At 39.9% G+C, this 22,098-nt stretch overlaps 2 protein-coding genes across 2 annotated transcripts in view; one reads left to right on the top strand and one right to left on the bottom strand.

Annotated features, from left to right (window-relative positions):
* The window catches only part of doc2b (double C2-like domains, beta), a gene marked incomplete at both ends in the record, with an annotated part of 113,355 nt that extends 102,530 nt beyond the window's left edge, over window positions 1-10,825 (top strand). The window contains 4 exons of the mRNA XM_083889256.1: window positions 958-1,115; window positions 7,404-7,485; window positions 9,742-9,838; window positions 10,692-10,825. Coding sequence (XP_083745382.1) covers window positions 958-1,115; window positions 7,404-7,485; window positions 9,742-9,838; window positions 10,692-10,825 — 471 coding nt within the window. The remainder of the gene's footprint in view (window positions 1-957; window positions 1,116-7,403; window positions 7,486-9,741; window positions 9,839-10,691) is intronic.
* LOC310927019 (tripartite motif-containing protein 16-like) overlaps window positions 1-22,098 on the bottom strand; it is a gene marked incomplete at both ends in the record, with an annotated part of 193,184 nt that overhangs the window by 114,403 nt on the left and 56,683 nt on the right. The gene's annotated exons all lie outside the window — the stretch shown is intronic.

Below are 22,098 nucleotides of genomic sequence, written 5' to 3' on the forward strand. Positions count from 1 at the left end.
AGAAAAAACTATATTTTAGCAGGTAGAAACTTCTTACAGAACCAGACTCAAAGATGTGCAACCATGTGCCTAGATGGGTTGGGGAAGAAGGGAAAAATAGGGGACAAAGGAGAGGTGAGGGAGAGTTGAGTGTCCAATTAACAACGAGCCTTTGGGGATTGTCTAACTTGCTCAAGGGAACCCCAACCAGTAAACCTCCGGTTATAAGCCCAATTCCCTTCCACACTGCCATGGGCTGACATCACTCTGACACTACATGGTTAAATTTGTTTCATGACAACCTTGCAGTATTTCGTCGTATTTTTCACAATGTTTACGGTGTGCTCGTGCAGTAATGTAGTCGTGATTATTGTGTACTTGTGTATAATTATGTCATAAATGCCGTAAACCCCCGTGAACAGATATTTGACTTCATGCATGGGGATCTAAACGCCTGTTAATCAGTCTGGAGACGAGCTCATCAGCGCGAAGGTGTTTGGAATGAAAACTCTTGACACGTGGGTCATGTGTCAGATCAGCTGTTTATCATGTCTCTAAAAAATGTGGCTAATTATTTTTGATGAGGCTATTAAGTCGCCATCTACAGCGGAGATGGCATCAATCAGCCAATCAGTGCTGATTTTCACGACACAGCTGTCAAGACGGCAAGTTCTGTCGCCGCTGCAGACTTTTAATGATACAGACTTCACAAAGTAGTTGACGAGACAAAAAGAAAAGAGTACAGGGATTAAAAAAAAAAAAAAAAGAATTAAAGTCATGGGAGATGGAGAGAACACTTTTAGATAATGATTTTCTTGTCACCGAGGAATAATAGCTTTCTGGAACTTAACGTTTTTGGTTATCTGATCAAACCATAATGATTCCTGAAATGAGAAATGTTCTCCACTGGTGCTGTTTGTCATGAGAGCCGGTTATTAACACTAAACTTTGTCGTTTTTGTTTTTTTTATCACTGCAGGTCAACAAGACGGAGGAGAAGTCCCTGGAGGAGCGAGGGCGCATCATGATTTCTCTGAAGTACAACACCCAGAAGTCTTGTCTGGTGGTCGGCATCATACGCTGCGCTCACCTCGCCGCCATGGACGCCAACGGCTTCTCCGACCCCTACGTCAAAACGTGAGCATCACAGACAAACACTCAAATATCATCAGCGTAAAGAATGACATGATGTTATGACAAAAACGGGATTTAACTTTCACCTTGTGATATTATTAGTAGATGATTAGAACCAGCACTAGAATGTGCATAAACAACAACATTGAACCAAGAATCCATGCAAAAGAAAAGAAGATAGAGGATCAAATTCATCATTATTGTTGTTTTTAAGACATAAAAGTTCAGCTTAGTTGCAGAGACTATTTCTCCATGAAGTTCAAAAACATTACAAATCAGCCTCCAGCAAATCTAATTACAGATACACAAGGTATTTTTGTTGTCAGTCAAAGAATGAAATTAGACCGGGCAAGGGTAAAAAGTTTTACCTGGAACTCCGCAGCCTCGATGTATTGATCTGTCTGTGAAATCTAGAAATAAATAAAAGGAGGCAGCTGCGCTCGAGTCAAGTTCATCTGCAAATTCACTTTCATACTCAGAATTTATTCCAGCATTATCCTTGTATCCTCAAACATCCGCCCGCTGCCTCTTGACTGTTTGTGTCACGCGTCTCCAATATCATCTCCAAGGCCCCGTGAGCATGAATCTTTCGCTCATATTGCTGCTGGAGGATTGAAGCTGAAGTGACCTACACATGTGTGTCAACACCTTTTATTATCCAGACGACAGAACTGAGAGCGACGAGATGAAAGTGCAAATCAATTAGTAATATCAGCCCCATATAGAAAAACATCGTTTTGCAAGATGAACACGATTTGTGCCACCGAAGTGGATTTTCACGCCTCAGCCGGTGACAGCCTGTGTAAGAGTTAACCTGTTTTTTACAGTTGTACATACATACAGACGCCCTGTTCTTGTGATTGTGGTATCTCAGGGGCGTCTTCAGGCAATCCTTTCAAATTGGGCACAACGGTTCACTTGTACTCAAGGATGAAGTGTTTTTATTTTGGTCATCATAAAACACTGTGACTGTGGCCTCAGGAATCACATTTGTTGCCTTGTTGGAACAGCAAATTTGGTACACGCCTTCACTTAGACTCAAGGATGAAGTGGGGAATGTGATGGCACCGACAGGAAATCCTTCGGAATTTCTAATTCTGTATCTTCAAAACACCCTGAGAGAATCCTTTATAATTTAGCATAAATGTTCACTTGGACTTTACAGATCAACTGACCTAACACTTAGAACACAAAGATTAACTGATAAGGGTCACTGTTCTTTCATGAAACGTTGTTTTGCCTTTGTGAATGCTTTATTTTAACAATGTCTTGAGAGAGTCAAGACTCTTCAGATTAAGCACTTACATTCAGGTCGAGGTCAAGGTCACTCTGAACCCATGAAACCTAGTGCATTCAGTGTCTTCAAAACACCCTGAGAGAATCCTTTCAAATTTAGCATACATTTTCACTTAGAGCGGCTAAAGGTCAGGGTCACTGTGACCTCACTGAACCTTTGTTCGCCTTTTTTGAAGGAATTATCTCAAGAGCGTCTTGATAATCCCTTCACATTTTGTACGATAGTTTACTTGGACTCCCTGCCTAAATGCTTAGATTTTGGTGGTCAAAAGGTTCTGCCGGGGTTTGCACACACTAATTGTGGGAGTGATTCTTTTTTTTTTTAACAATATGTTGCGTATTATCCACTGGTAGATCATGGGTTTTCGATGGATGTGAAGCGACCAAGTGTCCAACGGTCACTGACTTTACTCTTGACAAACATTTCTTGTCAAAGCATCGGATGTTCATCACAACGATGCTATTTTTAGCGGGAGAAGAAGACGTGGCAGCCAGCACTGACATTTTAGCAGAAAATAGGGAGACTTAGTGTGATTATCAGCGGCATGAAAGAGACAGACGGCACAAGGGGCCGACCGCGGGGGCTGCAATTTGAAGGAGAGTCCTATTTATCACACCTGAACATTTCCCAGGTCTTTCATCTGGCTGAGCAATGAAAGTGCAATTAATTTCTGACTCGGCTGTGCACACCTCGAGAACAAAAGCCTAATGTTTGGAAGGATGGAGGCTGGCAACAATTTTCCAACAGTTTTGAGGTTGGAGCTTGAAGGACACGCTGGCAGATAAGAGATTTACCGAGTGTTTCGTGTGAGAATAGGAATAAAGGAAACATATACTCTGTCAGAGAGAGACATGATTGGCTTCTCCTCTTTGACCACGACCACGTTTGATGTCGGGCATCGCAGCTGTCACCCGCACAGAAGAATGTTTGGCTCTGTTGTGTTGCTAATGAAGGGCTGGAATCTTCTAAAAAGCATCTGTGGTGTGAATACAAAGTGTGAGTGCGTGCATTAGTCGACAAGATAGTGGAGTTAATCATGAAAAGTGACAGTGTGAAAATGCCGTTTCATCATGCGTGCTCGACAAGGTGAGAGAACGAGCCAGACCACGTTTTTCTGTCTGAAACACAGAGATTATGGAGCAAACGAGACCCGACCGATCGATTTGGCACCTGAAATATTTACGTTTTAATCCACTGGATCTGTATAGAACTTTATTACCATCTTACATAAGCATAACAAGACAAAATCCATCCACATCTGTTGATACACGCCAATTTGAATCATCACAGTACCAAAACGTTAAATTAAACATTCTTGAGTGATCACCTACCCGTCACCAAACATTCAGATTGATCGGTCAAACCGTGTAGACAGGAAGTTGCTCACGTAACCTCCTTTGGCGGAGGTAATAATAAAGTGAAGTGTACTCAACGCTGGGTGGTTGCTAGCCTTTATTTATGGTTACGGGAAATGGCAAATTACGTCCAGCAGGAAGCGAACTACGATGCCAATAAACGAGTCATCAATAGAGCTTAAGAGTATAATAACATTTCAGACTCGCCGCACGGCCATCACTTTGTCTTAATTAGCTCTTGTAAGTAACCACTGATAACCGTTTACATAATCCAGCCATCAAGGTTTTTTTGAGTTGTTGTGGACGGCTTAAATGAGCAATTCTCAAAGTCACTGAGCAGTTTCTGCGTTTTATCACTTATTTTTTACTATCTGTTTATTTCATGTTTACACTGTATTGTCGATAGCAACAAAAAACACTTAAATTCACCCTATTTTATTTTATGTTTCACTAAAATGATCGTGGCAATTGATTTCCCGACCAACATTAGTGTATTTTTGCTGGATCATGCTTTAGTCGAGAGAGCATTCGAGCACCAGTAATTGTAAAGTTCTTCAACGGAGCTCAAAGTTCTGCATTCCCGTCTCCTCAGTCTCTTTGTCACAGTTCTTCATTCTCGTCCGCAATCCTTGAAGCTCCTCTCATGAAGCTTCAATCCAAGCTGGAGTCTCTTTTGAATCTCGTAGAGCTCTCCATCGAAGAAGATTAGTCTTGGTTTCTCTCTGGTCTCCCCTTCTGTTAAACATGGTTAGATCATTTCTTAAACTCATATGGAAGCAGCTACTTTTTATTTGAAAATATACATGTAGTAATACCAATGTAGCTTCTGCTCGGGACATCATCACTCTACCAAGAGATGTTATTTGCTTCCTGACCTCTCGGGAGGCAGATCTTTGCATACTGGACCTTTAGAGAATAATAATAATGGCAGTAGTGGAAAAAAAAAACTGCAGCTATTATTCCATTTAAAGCCACTGTTCTGCACAGTAGCATTCATTTACATCCCGACTTTTAACTCCTGCCGTGTTTTGCCTCAGGGTCAGTTGTCCCATTACAACAATTAGACTCGCTGCAATTTCCTCATCAACAACCATGTCAGAGCCCACTCCCCTGTGGGGGCAGTTTGTGTGCAATAACCCACTTAGCTTCTCCTTAAATCTTTTTCGTTACCTTGGGAAATTGAAGTCAGTGCAGGTCCGGCGAGAATTGAAGTCAGTGCAGGTCCGGCGAGCACGTACGTGGAGAGTGAAATATACCACATCAAAATGAGCTTTATTGCCTAAAATTGTTTTTCTCCCTGCATCCCCAATGAGCAGAGGTGCTAAACAACATCCAGCGCTGGGGGTTTTTGATGCAAGCACAACCTGCTTTTTGCATCATTTATGAAGGGGAAAACAGCAACACAGGTCCAGTCTGTGAAAACACATCCCTCAACACGTCGCGTGTGCGCCCCGCACCAGAGCAACAGTCACACGGAGAATCTGTTCTCACCACTGACTCACTGAAAGTGATCAGCCACCGCAGCGGTGCGTGCTGTGGGGGAACACCGGCGATGCCTCAACAGCCAATCACCTGTCAGAGCAGCCTCACCTCTTTATGCCTGTGACATATTTCACAGCATACGCTCAGCTGTCACTTTATTAACTACATATACAAGCAAATGCAGCAAACCTGCACTGAAACGGAACGGAAGGCAAGCTTGTTTTTGCTGTTACCGGTCATTAAAATAAAATAATAGCATAATAACCAATAAACAACAAGGATATTCTCTAAGTATTTTTTTTACAAAACACAACAACCTGAACTTTCTTGAGAAAAATAAATGCAATTTCAACACAATATTATTCCTAAATTTACCATTTGCAATTTACAAAGTGGATCTACAAAGGCACAGAACATTTAGTCCCAGTTATCCGGAGCTGAAAAATGTAGTATTTTGATTCTAATTGTGTGCAATTTTCAGAAATTCATCCAGCGGGCTGGATTGGACTGTCTGGTGGGCCGATTCTGGCCCGCGGGCCTTACGTTTGACATCCCTGTGGCCTAGTGGAAGGAATTTGCTTATAACTGGAGGGTTGCTCCCCATTGATTATGTTAATTGGACACTCAAAATTGACATTTACAATCCAAGCTAATCCAGGAAACGCACATTTAAAGGTACAGTCGGCAAGATTGTTTAGGCAGAAGTACTTTACCTGCTCATAGATTACCATCTTACACTATTTATCTTGATTGGTTGAGATGTACACATTTGAAGTGTTAAATTGGACTTCCTCCGTGTTAAATTTAAATTGCTGGCCTAAGACATAATCTGGATTACATACAGATGAAACTTAGTCTGATGGTAGAGTGTCTGATCCTGCATGCACATACCAAATTTCATTTTATTTTCTTTCGGTTTTAGAGAGGTATGAATTTTTAAATTCCATCCTTGTTTCTGTGACATTATCAATGGGTTGATTCTTACCAAAGGTTTAATGGGAACATAGATTTTGAAATGTTTTTGCAGTGTTTTGTTGCCTCACATTGTGCTTTTTTGTTGTCTTCTTGTCCCCTCAGTACATTTTCTCCACTCTTTGTCAGATTATGTTGTCTTTTTATCCTCAGTTGAGTAAAAGAAGAGTAAGAAGACCACAAACTCTTTTCCAGGCAGTCTCTGTTTCATTTCTGACAGAAAATGCCTTTAAAAAAAATCAAGGAGCCTCTAAAATAATGAAACAATAAAACAATATCCTTTTACCATTGTGAATATCATAAAACACCCCCAAATAAAACCTGGAAAAACACGCGCTCAATGAAGACAGTTTTGTTTTTGATTAACTCATTTGTTTATGGGTTTTCATTAATAGTCTTTGCCAGTTTAATGTTTTCTCATAATTCCACTTTTTTTTCCCTGGTATAATAATATTAAATGACTCTGCAACGTACGTAGCTCACACGGTAATTTATGTATAGGCTCAATAATAAATCATTGTATAAATACACTCACAAATGGTTATTGAACAGGAGAAGCCGTGATATGTTTTCATCCTTCAGTTAAAAGAAAATGCAAAGCTTGTGCACTTTTACACGACGTGGAGTTAAAAGTGCTCTATTACTGTAATCTTGTGGAAAACACAAAAATATTATTTTACATCGGTGTGTTTTTGATATTTAACGTTAGGAGAATTCTCAGAGGTGATGACACAGCAGTGAAAAGGAGACAAAAGCATGCAATAATGTAGTGTGTGTGTGTGTGTGTGTGTGTGTGTGTGTGTGTGTGTGTGTGTGTGTGTGTGTGTGTGTGTGTGTGTGTGTGTGTGTGTGTGTGTGTGTGTGTGTGTGTGTGTGTGTGTGTGATGAAATTCATGTCAGCACAGTGAGGCTGTACCACAACGCCCTCTGGAGGTTAGAACAATATAACAGCTGAGGAAAAAAACTGATGATGATATTAATAAATAATTCACACAGTGAGTCATCATCATGTCTGTGAAGGTTTTATTAAATGATTATTGCTTTTTATTTATCATTTATGTGTGAATATGTTATTTATATATACTGTATATGTTTGTGTGTGTGTGCGTGTGCGTGTATTTGTACAGTACATACATATTCCAAGTATTTCAGTGTGTATTTGTCTCATTAATCTTCCTACCGTAGGTACCTGAAGCCAGACGAGAACAAAAAGTCAAAGCACAAGACTGCTGTGAAGAAGAAGACGCTCAATCCAGAGTTCAACGAGGTACAAGCGGCCACTTTTGCTTTTTCTTGCTCCGGCTTCTTTTGTTGCTGTTGTTGTTAACCTGGTGATTTTGTGCTGCGTGGCTGCCTCAGCAAAACCACAGCACACACACACAGAAGCACACAATAATCATCACAATAATACAGAGGCAGAATTGCAGAATAAATTGCAGGATATTTCACTTACTGTAACGTCGTACCCAGATAAAAGATTGCTGCTACAACATTAACATCTGCTGTTAATGCAGATCAGTATCTGACATGTTTACCCCCCAGAAAGACACTACAACTTATGATTAGTGTTATTATTTTTACTTTAACTCAACAGTAGTCGTATCATACAGTATATTGCTGTGATGATCCAGTATTCACCCATATAAACAACGTATTTTACCATATAAATCACAGTTTCCTGTTATAGCAAGCAGTATTATATTGTTAATTATTACATTATAAAGCCTGTGAAATCCAGAAAATAAGTGATAATGTAAATACATCATAGATAGATAGATAGATAGATAGATAGATAGATAGATAGATAGATAGATAGATAGATAGATATCAATATTTTACATCGACAAAGGCGGCAAATTGCCACGTGTAATGACGTGACACGCCCACCTAATTACCAGATACATGAACCGTCATGAATATTTAACACGACGCAAATAAAAGTTTTGATCCTCAGCCTTTACAGCTGCACTAATCAATATTTTTTTCACACGGTGACAAACCCACATAATTGCGAGAGAGTAATAAGCTGGAATTATCAACCACTCCACACTTCCTCTCAACACTGGAGCATCTTTAGCTGCCAGAGCAGCTGAAAACACTGAATTCAGTGATTGTAAATGCAGTTTTTCTGCTCCGTGAAGATGTTTTTTGGAAGAGGGAAAAGCAAACCAAGCCCCTCAGGACAACATGGTTCCAGATGATCCTCCTGTACAGGTGTGGACGTCAGCGGTCAGACACACACAGACCACAGGCTTGACATTTTCCTCTGACATTTTTTGCAGGCCGTCTTCCTCCGTCACCCCTCGACCTCCCTGCGAGGTTGTTCCTCATATCCAGACACTGGTTTGACCGAGGTGCAGCTGCAGCCTCGTGTGTTCAACCACACATTTAAAAAAAAACACATTGCTGCTCACGCTGCTGCCAAACGCTGCTTGTCTCATTTAGAGGACGGTGTCCTCTATTGATTACGCTGTCATTCTGCTGCACAATATAAGGCGCGTGTGGAGTTTATGTTGGTGTCTCAAACTAATAGGATTGGCTGAATGTTTGAGGAGGAGAGCGAGATAAAAACCTGCATATTGATTGAAAACAAAAACAAAAATTTAAACTCACTGAGACATTCAGAATCTCACAGAGATATAAAATAATTTCATTTACTTCCAGGTTTATAATTATAAACAATAAGAAAAAAAAATGTTTGTGTTTGTTTACGGCATCTGCAGAAGGCCAATTAAGCTAAATCAGCTCCACATGACTCATGGACGCATGACGGCTACGCTAGTAAAGTTAGGCGGCAGTAGACTGTTTGTTAATTATCCCGTTTAATCTGAAACATGAGGAGCCAAAGAACACGTCGTTTTGGCCAAAGTCACAATCACAAACCTTTGGTACGATAGAGGCGGGCTTAACGCGATGACGTCAGAAGAGCGATGGTTTTGTGTACGTCCAGGTTAGCGGCCAGTGAAGAGCAGCTGTTATATACGATTTGTCTTTCGCTTCTGTTTTCAGCGACTTTCTCCACACGTTTCCACTTACGTTTGTCCATTGTGTCTTGATCTTTGAGACACACTTTTGAACGCAGAAGGTCTCGACAACAAATCTCCTTCCTGTGTTTGATTGGTTGTGTGTTTTGCTGCTACACATGTCCATGGAGGCCCGGACACAATTTGGTGCATGGCACTTCAATTTTGATTGTAATTATGCAAATATGGCTCTGAACAGACGACTATCAACTCGATTGTGTTATTAGTGCAGCCCAAATTCACTGTTTATAACATGCAAAGGATTTGACCCTATGTGAGGCATGTGTTTGTAACTGCATCACGTACAACTTCCACTAAAACGTTAGTCATTTGAGGGGAAACTTGGACGTTAACATTAGTGCTTAAAACCACTTAATACTCTTGGTAACTTCTGCAGACACTGACACTGTCAGGCTGGGTTACTGAAAAACAGGAAGTGACCGTGCATGCAGTAAATCAACACTGGAAAGATGATTTTTCTCTGTTCCTTTTCTGTGCAGGAGTTCTGTTATGACATAAAATATGCAGACCTCACCAAAAAGACTTTGGAGGTGACCGTGTGGGACTACGACATTGGAAAGTCCAACGATTTTATAGGTGAGTCCACGTGGACCTGCTCTCCCTGAAGATAATGTTTAACAGGAAGTGTGTGAAAAGAACGACTATGCACCGTGACCAGCACCGTGTGGGTTGACGATATGTGACAGGATTTATCGTCCGTAGTCATCAAAATGTGAATGTAATTCATAAAACTGACATCAGGTTCTGTTGAAAAAGAACATCATTACTCACTCACACTCTGGGTATGAATATGACTTCATTGTATGTCATTAACCTTGTTCTTTCTCTCCCTAGTTTGTGTCATTCCTCCCTTTACCTCTCTCTCTGTGTCCTCATCTTCCATGTTGCAGGATCCAGATCCAGTTTCGAAGGCTACTACTACTATTATTATTATACATATCATATCATAACCATTAATATTATGCTCCAATTAAAAGTCGATATCAGTATCATTTTTATCAACAGTCTCTGCTGCTGCTTATATAAATGACTGTAGTTCTCTAACAGTCCTGTGTAAACTTTTCCTTTCACCCCAACCGGTCGCGGCAGGTGGCCGTACATCTTTGAGTCTGATTCTGTCAGAGGTTTCTTCTTCAGTAGAAGCTCGTTTTCTCATATAATTCCATTCTTACCACGGTTTCCTTTCTTCTTTGTGTGACTTACATTTCAAATCAGGCAGAGACATCCTTTTATTATTTACAGTCTGTGGTTGGTTGTTGATTTGACCGACAAGAAACAACAGCGGTTAAAAAGTAGGAACAAGAATTTCTGATATTAGCCTCACGACGAGGTTTGAGTGAAACTGAGAGGGAGTGCTAATGGGGCTTTTTTGGCTAATGGGAACCATGACTGTGACCATGACCACTTTTCTTCTTCTGCTGTCTTTCAGGCGGCGTATCTCTAGGTATCAATGCAAACGGAGAGAGGCTCAAACACTGGTTTGACTGCCTCAAAAACAAGGACAAGAAAATTGAGCGCTGGCACACTCTGACCAACGAATTACCCGGTTCTTTAAATGACTGAGGACCCAGCACCGCCACAACATCCTGTCCTGTTTCTCAACCATTTGGCCCCCGTTTCTCCCTCGGCTGTACCACGTAGTACTCGTCCATCAGGATTTTCATCTCTGGATTAATCCCACAGTGACCTGTGACTCCTCTCTTTGGGAAATGATTCCCCTTTAACAGGGCTCAACTAAAGAAACCATCTAAATTCTCCCACTTGTTACAGGCTGCTCGTGTATTTCTCTTGTTTCAGTGAAAGCCGTTGAGTGAAGGTTTAAATTCTTTGAATAATAATTGGTCAATTTGATCCTCTACAGCAGTCATTCACAGCACAAAATACCGTCTTCATACTTTAAACTGAATCCTTAATCCTTAATCCTGAACATGTGTTGTTGTAGGAGGAGCATCTGAACACAACACAGCTCAAATACGTATTTGATGAACATTCATCATTTTACTTACGTTTAGAATGGTGTTCCAAAACACTGGGTCGGGACCCACATATGGGTCACGGCAGATATTTTTTGGGTCCCTACACAAATTTGCAGAATTTTCCCAAATCTTTTAAATCAAATGAAGTTTTAATGAATTTACCAAACATCTTTTAATGATATTGGGTGTCACAGAAATGTCTGTAATTAAGTCGCTAAATGATGAAGAAATTAGCTCTTTTTGCGATTTGTAAAAAGTGGGTCCCTATAAAAAGGTTTTGGAAACACTGCCGTAGAAAAACACAACCATCCTCACAAAGACTGGCACTGTGCAGATATGAATGTTAAATCTAACTAACGTGATTCCTGTCATTGAGAACAAAAGTAAAACTGACACTAATGACGCTTTTTCCATGACGCGGTCCTGGCACGACTCGACTCACCTCGGCAGAGTTATTTTGCTTTTCCATCAGTGATAGTACCTGGTACTTTTTTTTAAGGAAGCGAGCTGAGCCGATTCCAAAATGTGACATCAACAGACTGCCGTCCACTGATTGGTCAGAGAGTGTCGTCACTGGAAGAGTCATGAGCGCGATGTCCGACACAAGAATCAAAGCGAACAATGAACGAACTGTAGATCAGTTAAAAAGACTTGAAGAAAATCCTGAAAACATGCGTTCATCTACTGGTTTAGTGGTAATTCAGCTCAGTAAGTGTGTCAGATGCAGGCAGTACTGAACGATTCTGTGAACAAATCTTTTTAATCAACTGATTCTAATGATTCAGTGACACCCAAAACAACTCCTTTAACAAGTCACTCGTTTGTGTTGTTTGTGCCGCTTAGAAAACAACGTGACGGCAGTTTCATGCAGCCATGCTGTGATGACCCCGCCCACTTTGAGAAGGTACGATATTGTAATACCAAACCGTGCCGAGGCGAGTCGAGTCGGGCAAAGTAAGATGAGATCACAATCTTACAATGGAACCTTTTGTCTTTCTCCCCAGCTTCGTGGCTTGGTTTTTATCAAAAGTACATGAATGATCAACTACACTAAAACGCGAGAGTTGAAGGAAATTGCGGTAGATTTGGTCCGAGTGACCCTGACACTGCAAAAAAAGTAAATATTCATTAGATGACAGACACACAGATTGGTTTGGAGTCACTGTGAAGACAAATATTTCAATCTACTTGGCTTATAAGAAATGGACAGCGAATTCAGACATTTATTTTGAAATGCAAGTAATGTTTAACATCAAATTAGAACAGACAGTCAATCAAAGCGTAATGTAGTCACAGCAGCCTGTTTTATCGTGGAGATACGGAGTTAAAAAAGCAGATTTCATATGCACCTGATAATGCTGGTACTGTGTGTACAGTGGAACCACACGGCCTTGATTCACCTGCTGTGACCTGAGGACAGGAAATCACAACAGAGTTGGGGGCAGCTTTTTACGGCTCATTGTTTACACTCCAGTCATTTTTCAGCTGTAACGTGGACGGAAAATATTCCTGCTGTGCCTCAAAAGGGGGCCAAAAAAAAATAAAAATGCAGAAAGTTTACATGAAATATCCTTTAAAAAAGAAAGAAATCTGACTAATATTAGCATGCATTGTTTACAACAGTCTACTCTTGCTGAAGTTGCTGCGGACAAAAAGACTGAGTCGACGTGAGAACCGAAGATTTTTTTTTTTTTTTTAAATATATTATCTGTGTACCTAAAAAACAAACTGTTACTTAATATGTTTTCGTTTTGATTGTAAGCAGCTCCACTTTAAGTGTGCAGTATCAAACAGAATGTACATGTTTAACCTCTTAACTATTCCACAGTGAATCCTCTGAGAATGTGCACCTCAGTGCTCTGTGTCGTTGATGTTTTTACGTCAAATCCCCCCCTCCCCCCCTCCCCCCCAAAAAAAATCACATCCAGGACATGGAAGCCCAGGAGCAAACTGCAGGTGATTTATCACTCATGTAACACACATGATTCCCTATGATCCTTTTATTTGTTTTCATTCTCATGTTTTTCATCATTTGGACTGAAAAACACTTGTGTTGACCTCGTGGATCTGATAGGCTGGGACGGACGCATGCCATGTATTTGAGTTTGATTCTGTAGTATAACCTTTTCTGCATGCCCCCCCCCCCTCGCCTGACCTAGTAAATGTCCACTGGTAACATAAACGTTAAAAAAAAACACTCGTAATGATATAATTCAGGATTTCTGTGCGGCTAACAGCTTTGTGTCACAACGTCATGCGCGTGCATGTTGGAAATCACGTAAGCGCACTCAAAATTCAGCAGTTCATGTGAAGTGAATGTTACAAACAGCCTGACTTGACTTTGTTGACCCACAGTTTTTGTTGTTGACTTCATGTCCCGCTAACTATTTAAGGCCGTTTAGATGTAGTGGCTTTAAAACCACGAGAATTGCATGCGCACCGCATCGCGTTGACGCCTCCGTTCCGGTGTCAGAGCGCTTGATCCGTCATTGTCCACGGAATTGATTTGCACAGATGGAGCTGATTTCTTGCGCTAATTCAAATTTGACACGTTTATGTGCTGAATTCAGCTGAATTGAAGCGTTGCGTTTGTGTCGTCCGGCAACGAATGGAACACGGGACAAGGACAGAGCCGGTACGTGACGCAAATGAGTTTTTAGTAGATGGCGCTGACGGATTAAACGTGGCCTGAAATGAAAAGGGCATTTACATTCAAATGTTGTGAGAGGACCAAAGTATCACATAGATTCTGTAGATTTCAGAATTGTTGAATTTGTTTTCCAACAATTTATGCCTCAGGTCTCCAAACAAATTTGCTGAATTTTCCCAACCTTTAAATTAGATTTTTGTGTATATGTTTTAAATAACAATTAAAGGTGCCATATGTAAGAATGTGGCCAAAAACGGTTCCTACATTCAAATTCAAAATACTGAGGTCTTTTAGGTTTCGTTTTCTGACGTAACTGGCAACCCGTGGTTGCTCGGCAGCTGAGACTCTACTGACTGCAATGATTGGTAGACGGCGGTAGGTGGCGCCACATGCCAAAACATAAACATGATTTGCAGTCTGCAAAAGATTTTTTTTAAAGCAAATATTTTGTCTGTACTGTTGTTGTTGGTGAGTTCAGTTTGTTATTTGAACATTATTCCTGAGTCTCTGTGACATATTAGGAGGATTTTATGGCCAGTTGCTTTAGATTTATTACATAATGCACCTTTAAGTTTCAATGAATTTACTAAACATCTCTTTGAAACTATTTAATAAATATCACAATTTATATTGGGATCTGGGTCTTGGTCGATAAAAAGTGAATTTCCCATTGATTGCACATTAATATATCAGAATTTTAACAGTTAAATTTGTCTTAGGGAAAATTCCCAGCACTATTTTTCTCCTATTTTATTTATTTATTTATTTATTTTTACACACAGTTGAAACCGGCCCGCAATCATACTACAAATCCCATAATGCACTGCAGTACCTGTGAGCGCCAACCAGTTTGTTTGTATTTGAAATATTCTGAATTTGCTTGAAGTTATTACATGGTCTGGCTGTTTAAATTCATGCTTATGATAAAAAACATAAACATCAATCCTGTTTGGCCTGCGAATTACAAATCAATTGATTGTTCTTTTGTTTTTAAATGTGTCCTCAGGTGGATTCTGAGTAATATGACGTGACTGCGTTGTCATCTCGGCGGCACACTGGTTTCTTTTTTGGTTGCTTAGCAACAACAAAGCGAGACGGTGAGCGCGACATGTCAACAAATCAACAGGTTTACAGACACTACATCTCAAACGGCCCTTTGTTTCCCCTCACATCACATTGATTCTATTTCTCACACTGAATTCATCACGTCAGGCCTGGCATGTCATGTTTCGCCCTCAGTCTTCAGCCACAAAGCAGCTGTGAAAGCACGTCTTCAGTAGTGATCCCTCTCTTCTCTCTCTCTCTCTCTGTGGAATATGTAATGAAAAACAACCGATATGTGATTTTGATTTTGTAACAATGTCTGCCTTTGTATGCAAAAAAAAAGAGCTCCACATAATGAAAACAAATGGCATAAAAAACAAAAAAACATAAAAAAACAGACATATCTGCATGCATATGCTGTTGGTTTTGTCATGAGATGACTTGGCCTCATGTTTGATACGGTTTTCTGTACAAAAGATAATACAACACGCGCGCACGTGTGTGTGCGTGTGTGGATGCTCTGAGATTATTACGCTACAAGTCACGTCTTTTCTTCTGGAGAACATTTTTGTACCTTTGAACACTAATCGCGTCGCCTGTTTTGGCTGCTGTGACTTGATGTTAACTAAAGTCTCTCTCTCTCTTGGTTTTCTTTCCCCTCCCTGTTTTTCAACACTCAGGCACTTGTTTGCATTACTCCGGTTTGTTGAATGTATGACTATGAGTTCTGTTGTCCCAAATTATATTTTAGTCCTATGCCAAATGGACGGTCTTTATTGTTGCCTTTCCTTCTTTCTATTGCTCTGTGTTTCTCCACTTTTTAATATTTGACTAAATCAATCTAATTTTATATTTGAGTAAAATTTGAGAAAATACCAGGCTCTTGAAGTAACAACGTTGTCACCAGGGTTAAAATGCAGCGATGTAAATACGGGCAGATTTATCATCTTCCTCTTTCCATGACGACTGACCGGAAAAAGATGTTGACGTGACTTTAGTGCGCCAACTGACCAGAAAAAGACACGCGCATAGTCGCGTTTACGTGACTCCAGATTGTTAAAATGAGTCTCTAAAGTAACGTAGTTTTTCGTGCGGCAAAACCGGAGTCCAGGCACTGTTTACCAGTTAGCACAGTTAGCGCGATTAGCGTAATGACTGATTGGAAAAAGATGCGCGTTAGTCATGTTTACGTGACTAATACGATTGTTAAAATGAGTCTCTAAAGTTTACTAGTTAGCGCCGTTAGCGCCGTTAGCTCCTATAGCGTGCCATCTGACCAGAAAAAGACATGCGCGTTGTCACATTTACGAGACTCCAGATTGTAAAAATTAGTCTCCAAAGTAACATAGTTTTTTGTTGCCGCAGCACCGGAGTCCAGGCACTCTTTACCAGTTGGCGGCGTTAGCTCCTTTAGCGCCGATAGCGTGCCTACAGTCAAACTCGAGTGGTCTGATTATTAAACGAAAAGAGCAGTGCTACAAATAACCAGCGTACCTGTGTACTGCGTATGTGTGCCTCTGTTTATAAACTTTAAACATGACGTCACATGCCCAGTCGTCATGGAAACGCGCCATGCGTTAGCCGTTAGCTGATAAGTAGTGCCCAACACTAATTATATTAAAGATAAAGATATCTCATATAGCTGAAATGTGGTCGTAGACATCTTTGTTTCTCACGGATCTGCACAAATATCACACATTAATCATTTTAAATATGTTTTACTGTTCCTTCTCATATTGCAAATTATAACTTAATTCCAATTTAAGTAAAAAATGATTGCAATTAGATCATTTTCTCTGGTGTTTACAGTAGAGCAGTATCTCTGATTTTCCTCCAAGTACCACCAGCGGTGTCTTGCGTACCACTGGTGATACTTAGAGGAATACTTGGACGATATGTGGGACAACTCTTTGCGGCTGTTTTCATCATAAAAGTGTGTTTTATGTGCTCCTGGTTTGGACTTCACTGGCCTCTGCTCCATCACACATGATTCTAACAGTCCTTGATAACGAGCTGGACATCAGCATCAGGTGTGATGGAGCAGAGGAGCAGTGATTGAGAAACTAAAATAAATGAGTATAAACAGGCCTTTAGGTTGCCAACATGGCGTTTCATAGAGAAGCTGAGTCACATGACGATGTCCTGACCTCGACAGCTACAGAGTGAAGAACCTTCTTGAATGAGAGACCAAACATCTTCAACTTGACTCAAGCAAGTCCGGCCGCCTTCGTATGTAAGTACATGCTGTCATTTACTGTCATTCTAAGCTAATTTAAAAGTTCAGGCAGTCGGTGGATGTATTTGTTTTGTTCCTCACACTGTCGTTCTTATATAACCTGTAGCTTCAGGTCACAGACTGTGGTATTTTGTGTTCTTTGAGAGAGTACAGAGTCCACTCAGCCGTGAACAATGGTGTTTGCACAGATCACGGCGGCTCCTCCTAAGACTCGCTGCATTCTGCCAACACCACGCTGGTTGGTTTGTCCTCGTGATTCCACTGCAGTCACGAGCAGGAGATTAGAGTTCACCCGTCCTCCATTTTACATTTTACCCTGCCACAGAAACTCCTAATCACAGCGTTTTTAAAAACACCCTTTTTTAAATGTGAATGTGGAATTATCTCACACTCCCAGAATAATTTCATTAAATCCCAGATTGGCAGATGTGGCTGCTGATAATCATTGAACTGACTGAATCCACTATTACTCGTAAAACGACTACTAAAAATACTACTACTGAAACTACTACTACTGAAACTACAACTGAAACTACTGTACTACTATTACTACTAAACAACTGAAACAATTACTACTAAAACTACTACTACTAAAACTAATACTGAATCAACTATTAGAAGTAAAATGACGACTAAAACTACTACGAAATATACTACTGAAACAACTACTACTACTATTTCAGAAACAACTACGACAGAAACAACTACTACTAAAACAACAACTACGAAAACTACTACTGAAACTACTACTAATAAAACTATCAGTTAAAACTACTACTAAGCATTTAAAAACACCCTTTTTTAAATGTGGATGTGGAATTATCTCACGCTCCCAAATTAATTTCATTAAATCCCAGATTGGCTCATGTGGCTGCTGATAATCCTTGAAGTGAGGCCACATGTCTGACACGCAGCATCATGATGTTATTTCTGGAGAGTGTGTGATGACTCACTCTCACAGGTAAATTCTCTCTCTCTGTGTGTTATCATCTGTGATGGATAAACGGTGACGAGCACTGAACACAATCTCTGTTAATTAGCAGGAACTCTGATAGGTATAACTGGATTTCTTTTCTCCGCCTTTGACTTTCTTGTCAAAACTTCTCTGCACACCATGAGTAATGTTGTTGACAGGAGGATGAGGAAGTATCCTGAGCTTCTCTGTAAACAAGGAGCTTTTTTATATATAACAAGGGAGCTTCAGTGACAGTCAGCCTGGTTTCCTCCTTCAGCTCAGTCATAAACACGTCTGCAGACGACACAGTAACATGATTTCAGTTTGGAAACATGAGGTCACGCAGGTTTTTATACTGAAAATCTTACATAAAATCTAGAAACGAACAACTAGAACAAGGAAACGTGCCAATTATGTAAAAGACAAATTCTTTTATTTACACTGTATAAGTACAAATGAAAATTGCACCTACTACCCACACTGCTGAACTATCCGTAAAACTATTACTAAAACTGCTGCTAAATCAACTATTACTAGTAAAACGACTACTACTAATAAACTACTACTACTGAAAAAACTACTCAAACAATTACTACTAAAACTACTACTACTACTACAAAAACTACGACTGAATCCACTATTATTCGTAAAACGACTACTAAAAATACTACTACTGAAACCACGACTGAAACAACTACTGCAATACTACAACTACTAAACTACTGAAACAGTTACTACTAAAACTACTCCTACTAAAACTAATACTTACACAACTACTACTTAAACTACCAGTAAAACTACTACTAAAATTACTACTGAAACTACTACTAATAAAACTACTTCTACTTAAACTACCAGTAAAATGACTACTAAAACTACTAATGAAACAACTACTAATAAAACTACTACTTCTTAAACAACCAGTAAAACTACTACTAAAACTACTACTGAAACAACTACTACTACTTAAACTACCCGTAAAACTACTACTGAAACAACTACTACTAAAACTACTGCTTGAACAACTACTACTGCTACTACTACTAAAACTACTACAGAAACAAGAACTACTACTAAAACTACTACAGAAACAAGAACTACTACTACTACTAAAACTTCTACTTAAACAACCACTAATAAAACTACTACTACTTAAACTACCAGTATAAATACTACTAAAACTACTACTGAAACCACTACTAATAAAACTACTACTACTTAAACTTCCAGTAAAACTACTACTGAAACAACTACTAATACAACTATTACTGAAACAACTACTAATAAAACTACTACTACTCAAACTACCAGAAAAAGTACTACTGAGACTACTATAGAATAGAAACACGTCAGTTTGTTTGTTTTCTAAGAAGAGTGGAAGCTGTTAAAGCTGCAAAAGAACTAAGTCTATATGAATATATTAGAATACATGATTACAGTACTCTGTACTCTGTTCGTGTAATCCAGATACTTTTGTCCATATAGTGTATGTTTTACCCCCAGTGTCTCAACTGGATCTGGAATGTGACCTAAAAACCATTGTTTTAGCATGTTATGTAATTAGCTTCTTTCTTAAAATAACATTATTCTGAAGTGCTAATCTTGCTTGCCGAGATTAGGGAAAAACAACAAATATGAACAGTTTCCCAGAAACGAGGCTTATTATATGAATCATATCACGCTGTTTTTCTCCTCCACAGTTTATTTGCTTCGTTATACACAGTCATTTGTTCACTGAACAAACCCAGCCGTCCTTTCACTGTTGTTGCCTCGAACCTTCAGTTCAAAATAAAGCGCTGAGCTCTTAAAGTGGAACCATTACACAGACTGTCTGTGTAGTGGAGTCATCATAAATCCTCTTATCTTCTGCTTCTGCTGCTGCTGCTGCTGCTGCTGCTGCTTGGGCTCAGTCATGTGTGACCAAACCAAAACTGTATCTGGGAGAAAGTGCTGAGTGCAGAGAATCAGTCTTTTCAGAGCCTGAGGGCGTCGGGAAAGATCTGACGCAGCACTTTCTGACCACCTGATCGTCTTTCAATGCAGATTCCAGAAGGGAAAAGTGATTTTTAGACACTTATCAAGAGAATTAACTCAAAATCAACATGCTAAAGTAGAGGACACCTTAAGGAAATGTTTTACCACTTCATTTTGTCCTTTTCTGACAAGAAACTGAAGTTTGTGTCGCTTTGTAAACTCAGTCTCCCACACCAAAGTCCATAGAGAAAATCAGCGATTTTGAGATCACAGCACACAGGTTTTGCCGATCCACTGCTTCTTCCTCCAGTGAGTTCAATTTTTGATTTTGTGATTTTGGCGTTTGACTTCTGTCGTTCAGATTAACCTCAGTGACACAAACGCACCAAAGAAGGCGGCAGCTCACCAGGAGCAGACTCTCTATTCTTAAAATATCATAGATTTAAGCTGGCTCATACAACCACTCTTCAGAAAAGCTGAAATAGTTAAGTGTTAGGTCTTAAGTGGTAGGTAAAGAAGAAGAAGAATAAACTTCTTTGAGTCTGCAGCTGTCAGGTTTATAATCACTGTAATGTCCCACAATTATATCTGGAGAATGTTTTTTTTCTTCTCACCTGAGCCATGTACAGATTAAAGATATGGATTTTTCCCCACTCTGTCAACTCCTCGCACACTCACTTTTATCACTTGTGGCTTCTGTAATTTTCTTTTAGGCTCCATGGCTCCGTCTTCTTCAGCGAAAGCAATCATCGACTCCGCTATTGCCAGAATTTCAACTGCTCCGCTGCCTTTGGCTGTCATTCCAGCGTGGTTTAATGCTCTCCACCTCCACCTCCACTCCACCTCCACTCCACCTCCTGCTGTGTTAATTCTGCTCCTCAGGAGGAGAGCCGTCCCTGGGAGGGAGTTTCACCGCCTGTGTGGATTTCATTTTGGTGACTGGCTCGGGCTCTTTTTCATATTCTGCTTTGGTGACTGTGGACCCACTTCCAGTTAAAACTGGTCCAAAGGTTAAATAAATAATTTAAAAAAACACACAAACTTCAAACATTTTGGACGTCATGATCTGAATGATCCTACTTTAGAAACATTGATTTCTGTATGACTGGTTCTTTATTTTGAGTTTGGCTCCACGTGGTTTTTGTCTTCAGTAACATCGTACGTGAAATTGGACCACCATGTCACATCTCTTCATTTCTTGAAACGAGGGCGTGTTTACGAATAAACCTTAGCACGCAATATAAAAAGATAGCATCGGAACAATTCTGTTTTGGTGTGGATAAGTGGCTTTAATCCAGACTAAAACTCTGCCCCTGACGTTTCAATTTCCAAACAAGGGTAATGTGGACAACAGGCGTATCTGGTGCACGATTGATGCATTTTTAAATCAAAACAATAGTAATGTCATCTGACGTAGACAGAGAAAACCAACCCCAAACCTCTATTAGGACTATTATATTATTACATAAATAAACACAAAGGTCCACAGAAACCTCGTAGCAATCAGACAGAGTGTGCTCCACCTTTGACTGGATGAAATGTATCCGACATTTCACAATAAAATGCTGGTTCAGTCTGTTCTCAAACTGTGATCCATGTCTTCCTGGATATTAATGATGGGTTGTTTTTTTTGTCAAATAAGAACTGGAACTGGTGAAAAACACCTTCATTATTTTAAACCATAATGTTCCATTGCCTATATTTTCTGCTAAAGGAAGGGCGCGTCATTTTAAGGAAGGAAGTGGGAAGAAAATGGAACATGCTCTGTGTCACATCAATTTAATGTGTATTTTTAACAAAGAAGAAATCTGAAGGAAAGTACAGTAGAGTAGAGTACAGCGATGGAAACCAGCGTCTCGTATCGTATGCCCAGCTGTGGCTGAACTATCTCCCCTCTCGTTCCCAGCGTGTGGTTCACGTCACCTTTGTAAGTGGCCTTTTGAAAGCAGGTGTAAATAAGTGGAAAAAAAGAATTCTTTACCTGTAATTGTACAGCGACAG

This window comes from Microchirus variegatus (genome assembly GCF_963457635.1).
Source record: "Microchirus variegatus genome assembly, chromosome: 5".
NCBI lineage: Eukaryota > Metazoa > Chordata > Actinopteri > Pleuronectiformes > Soleidae > Microchirus > Microchirus variegatus.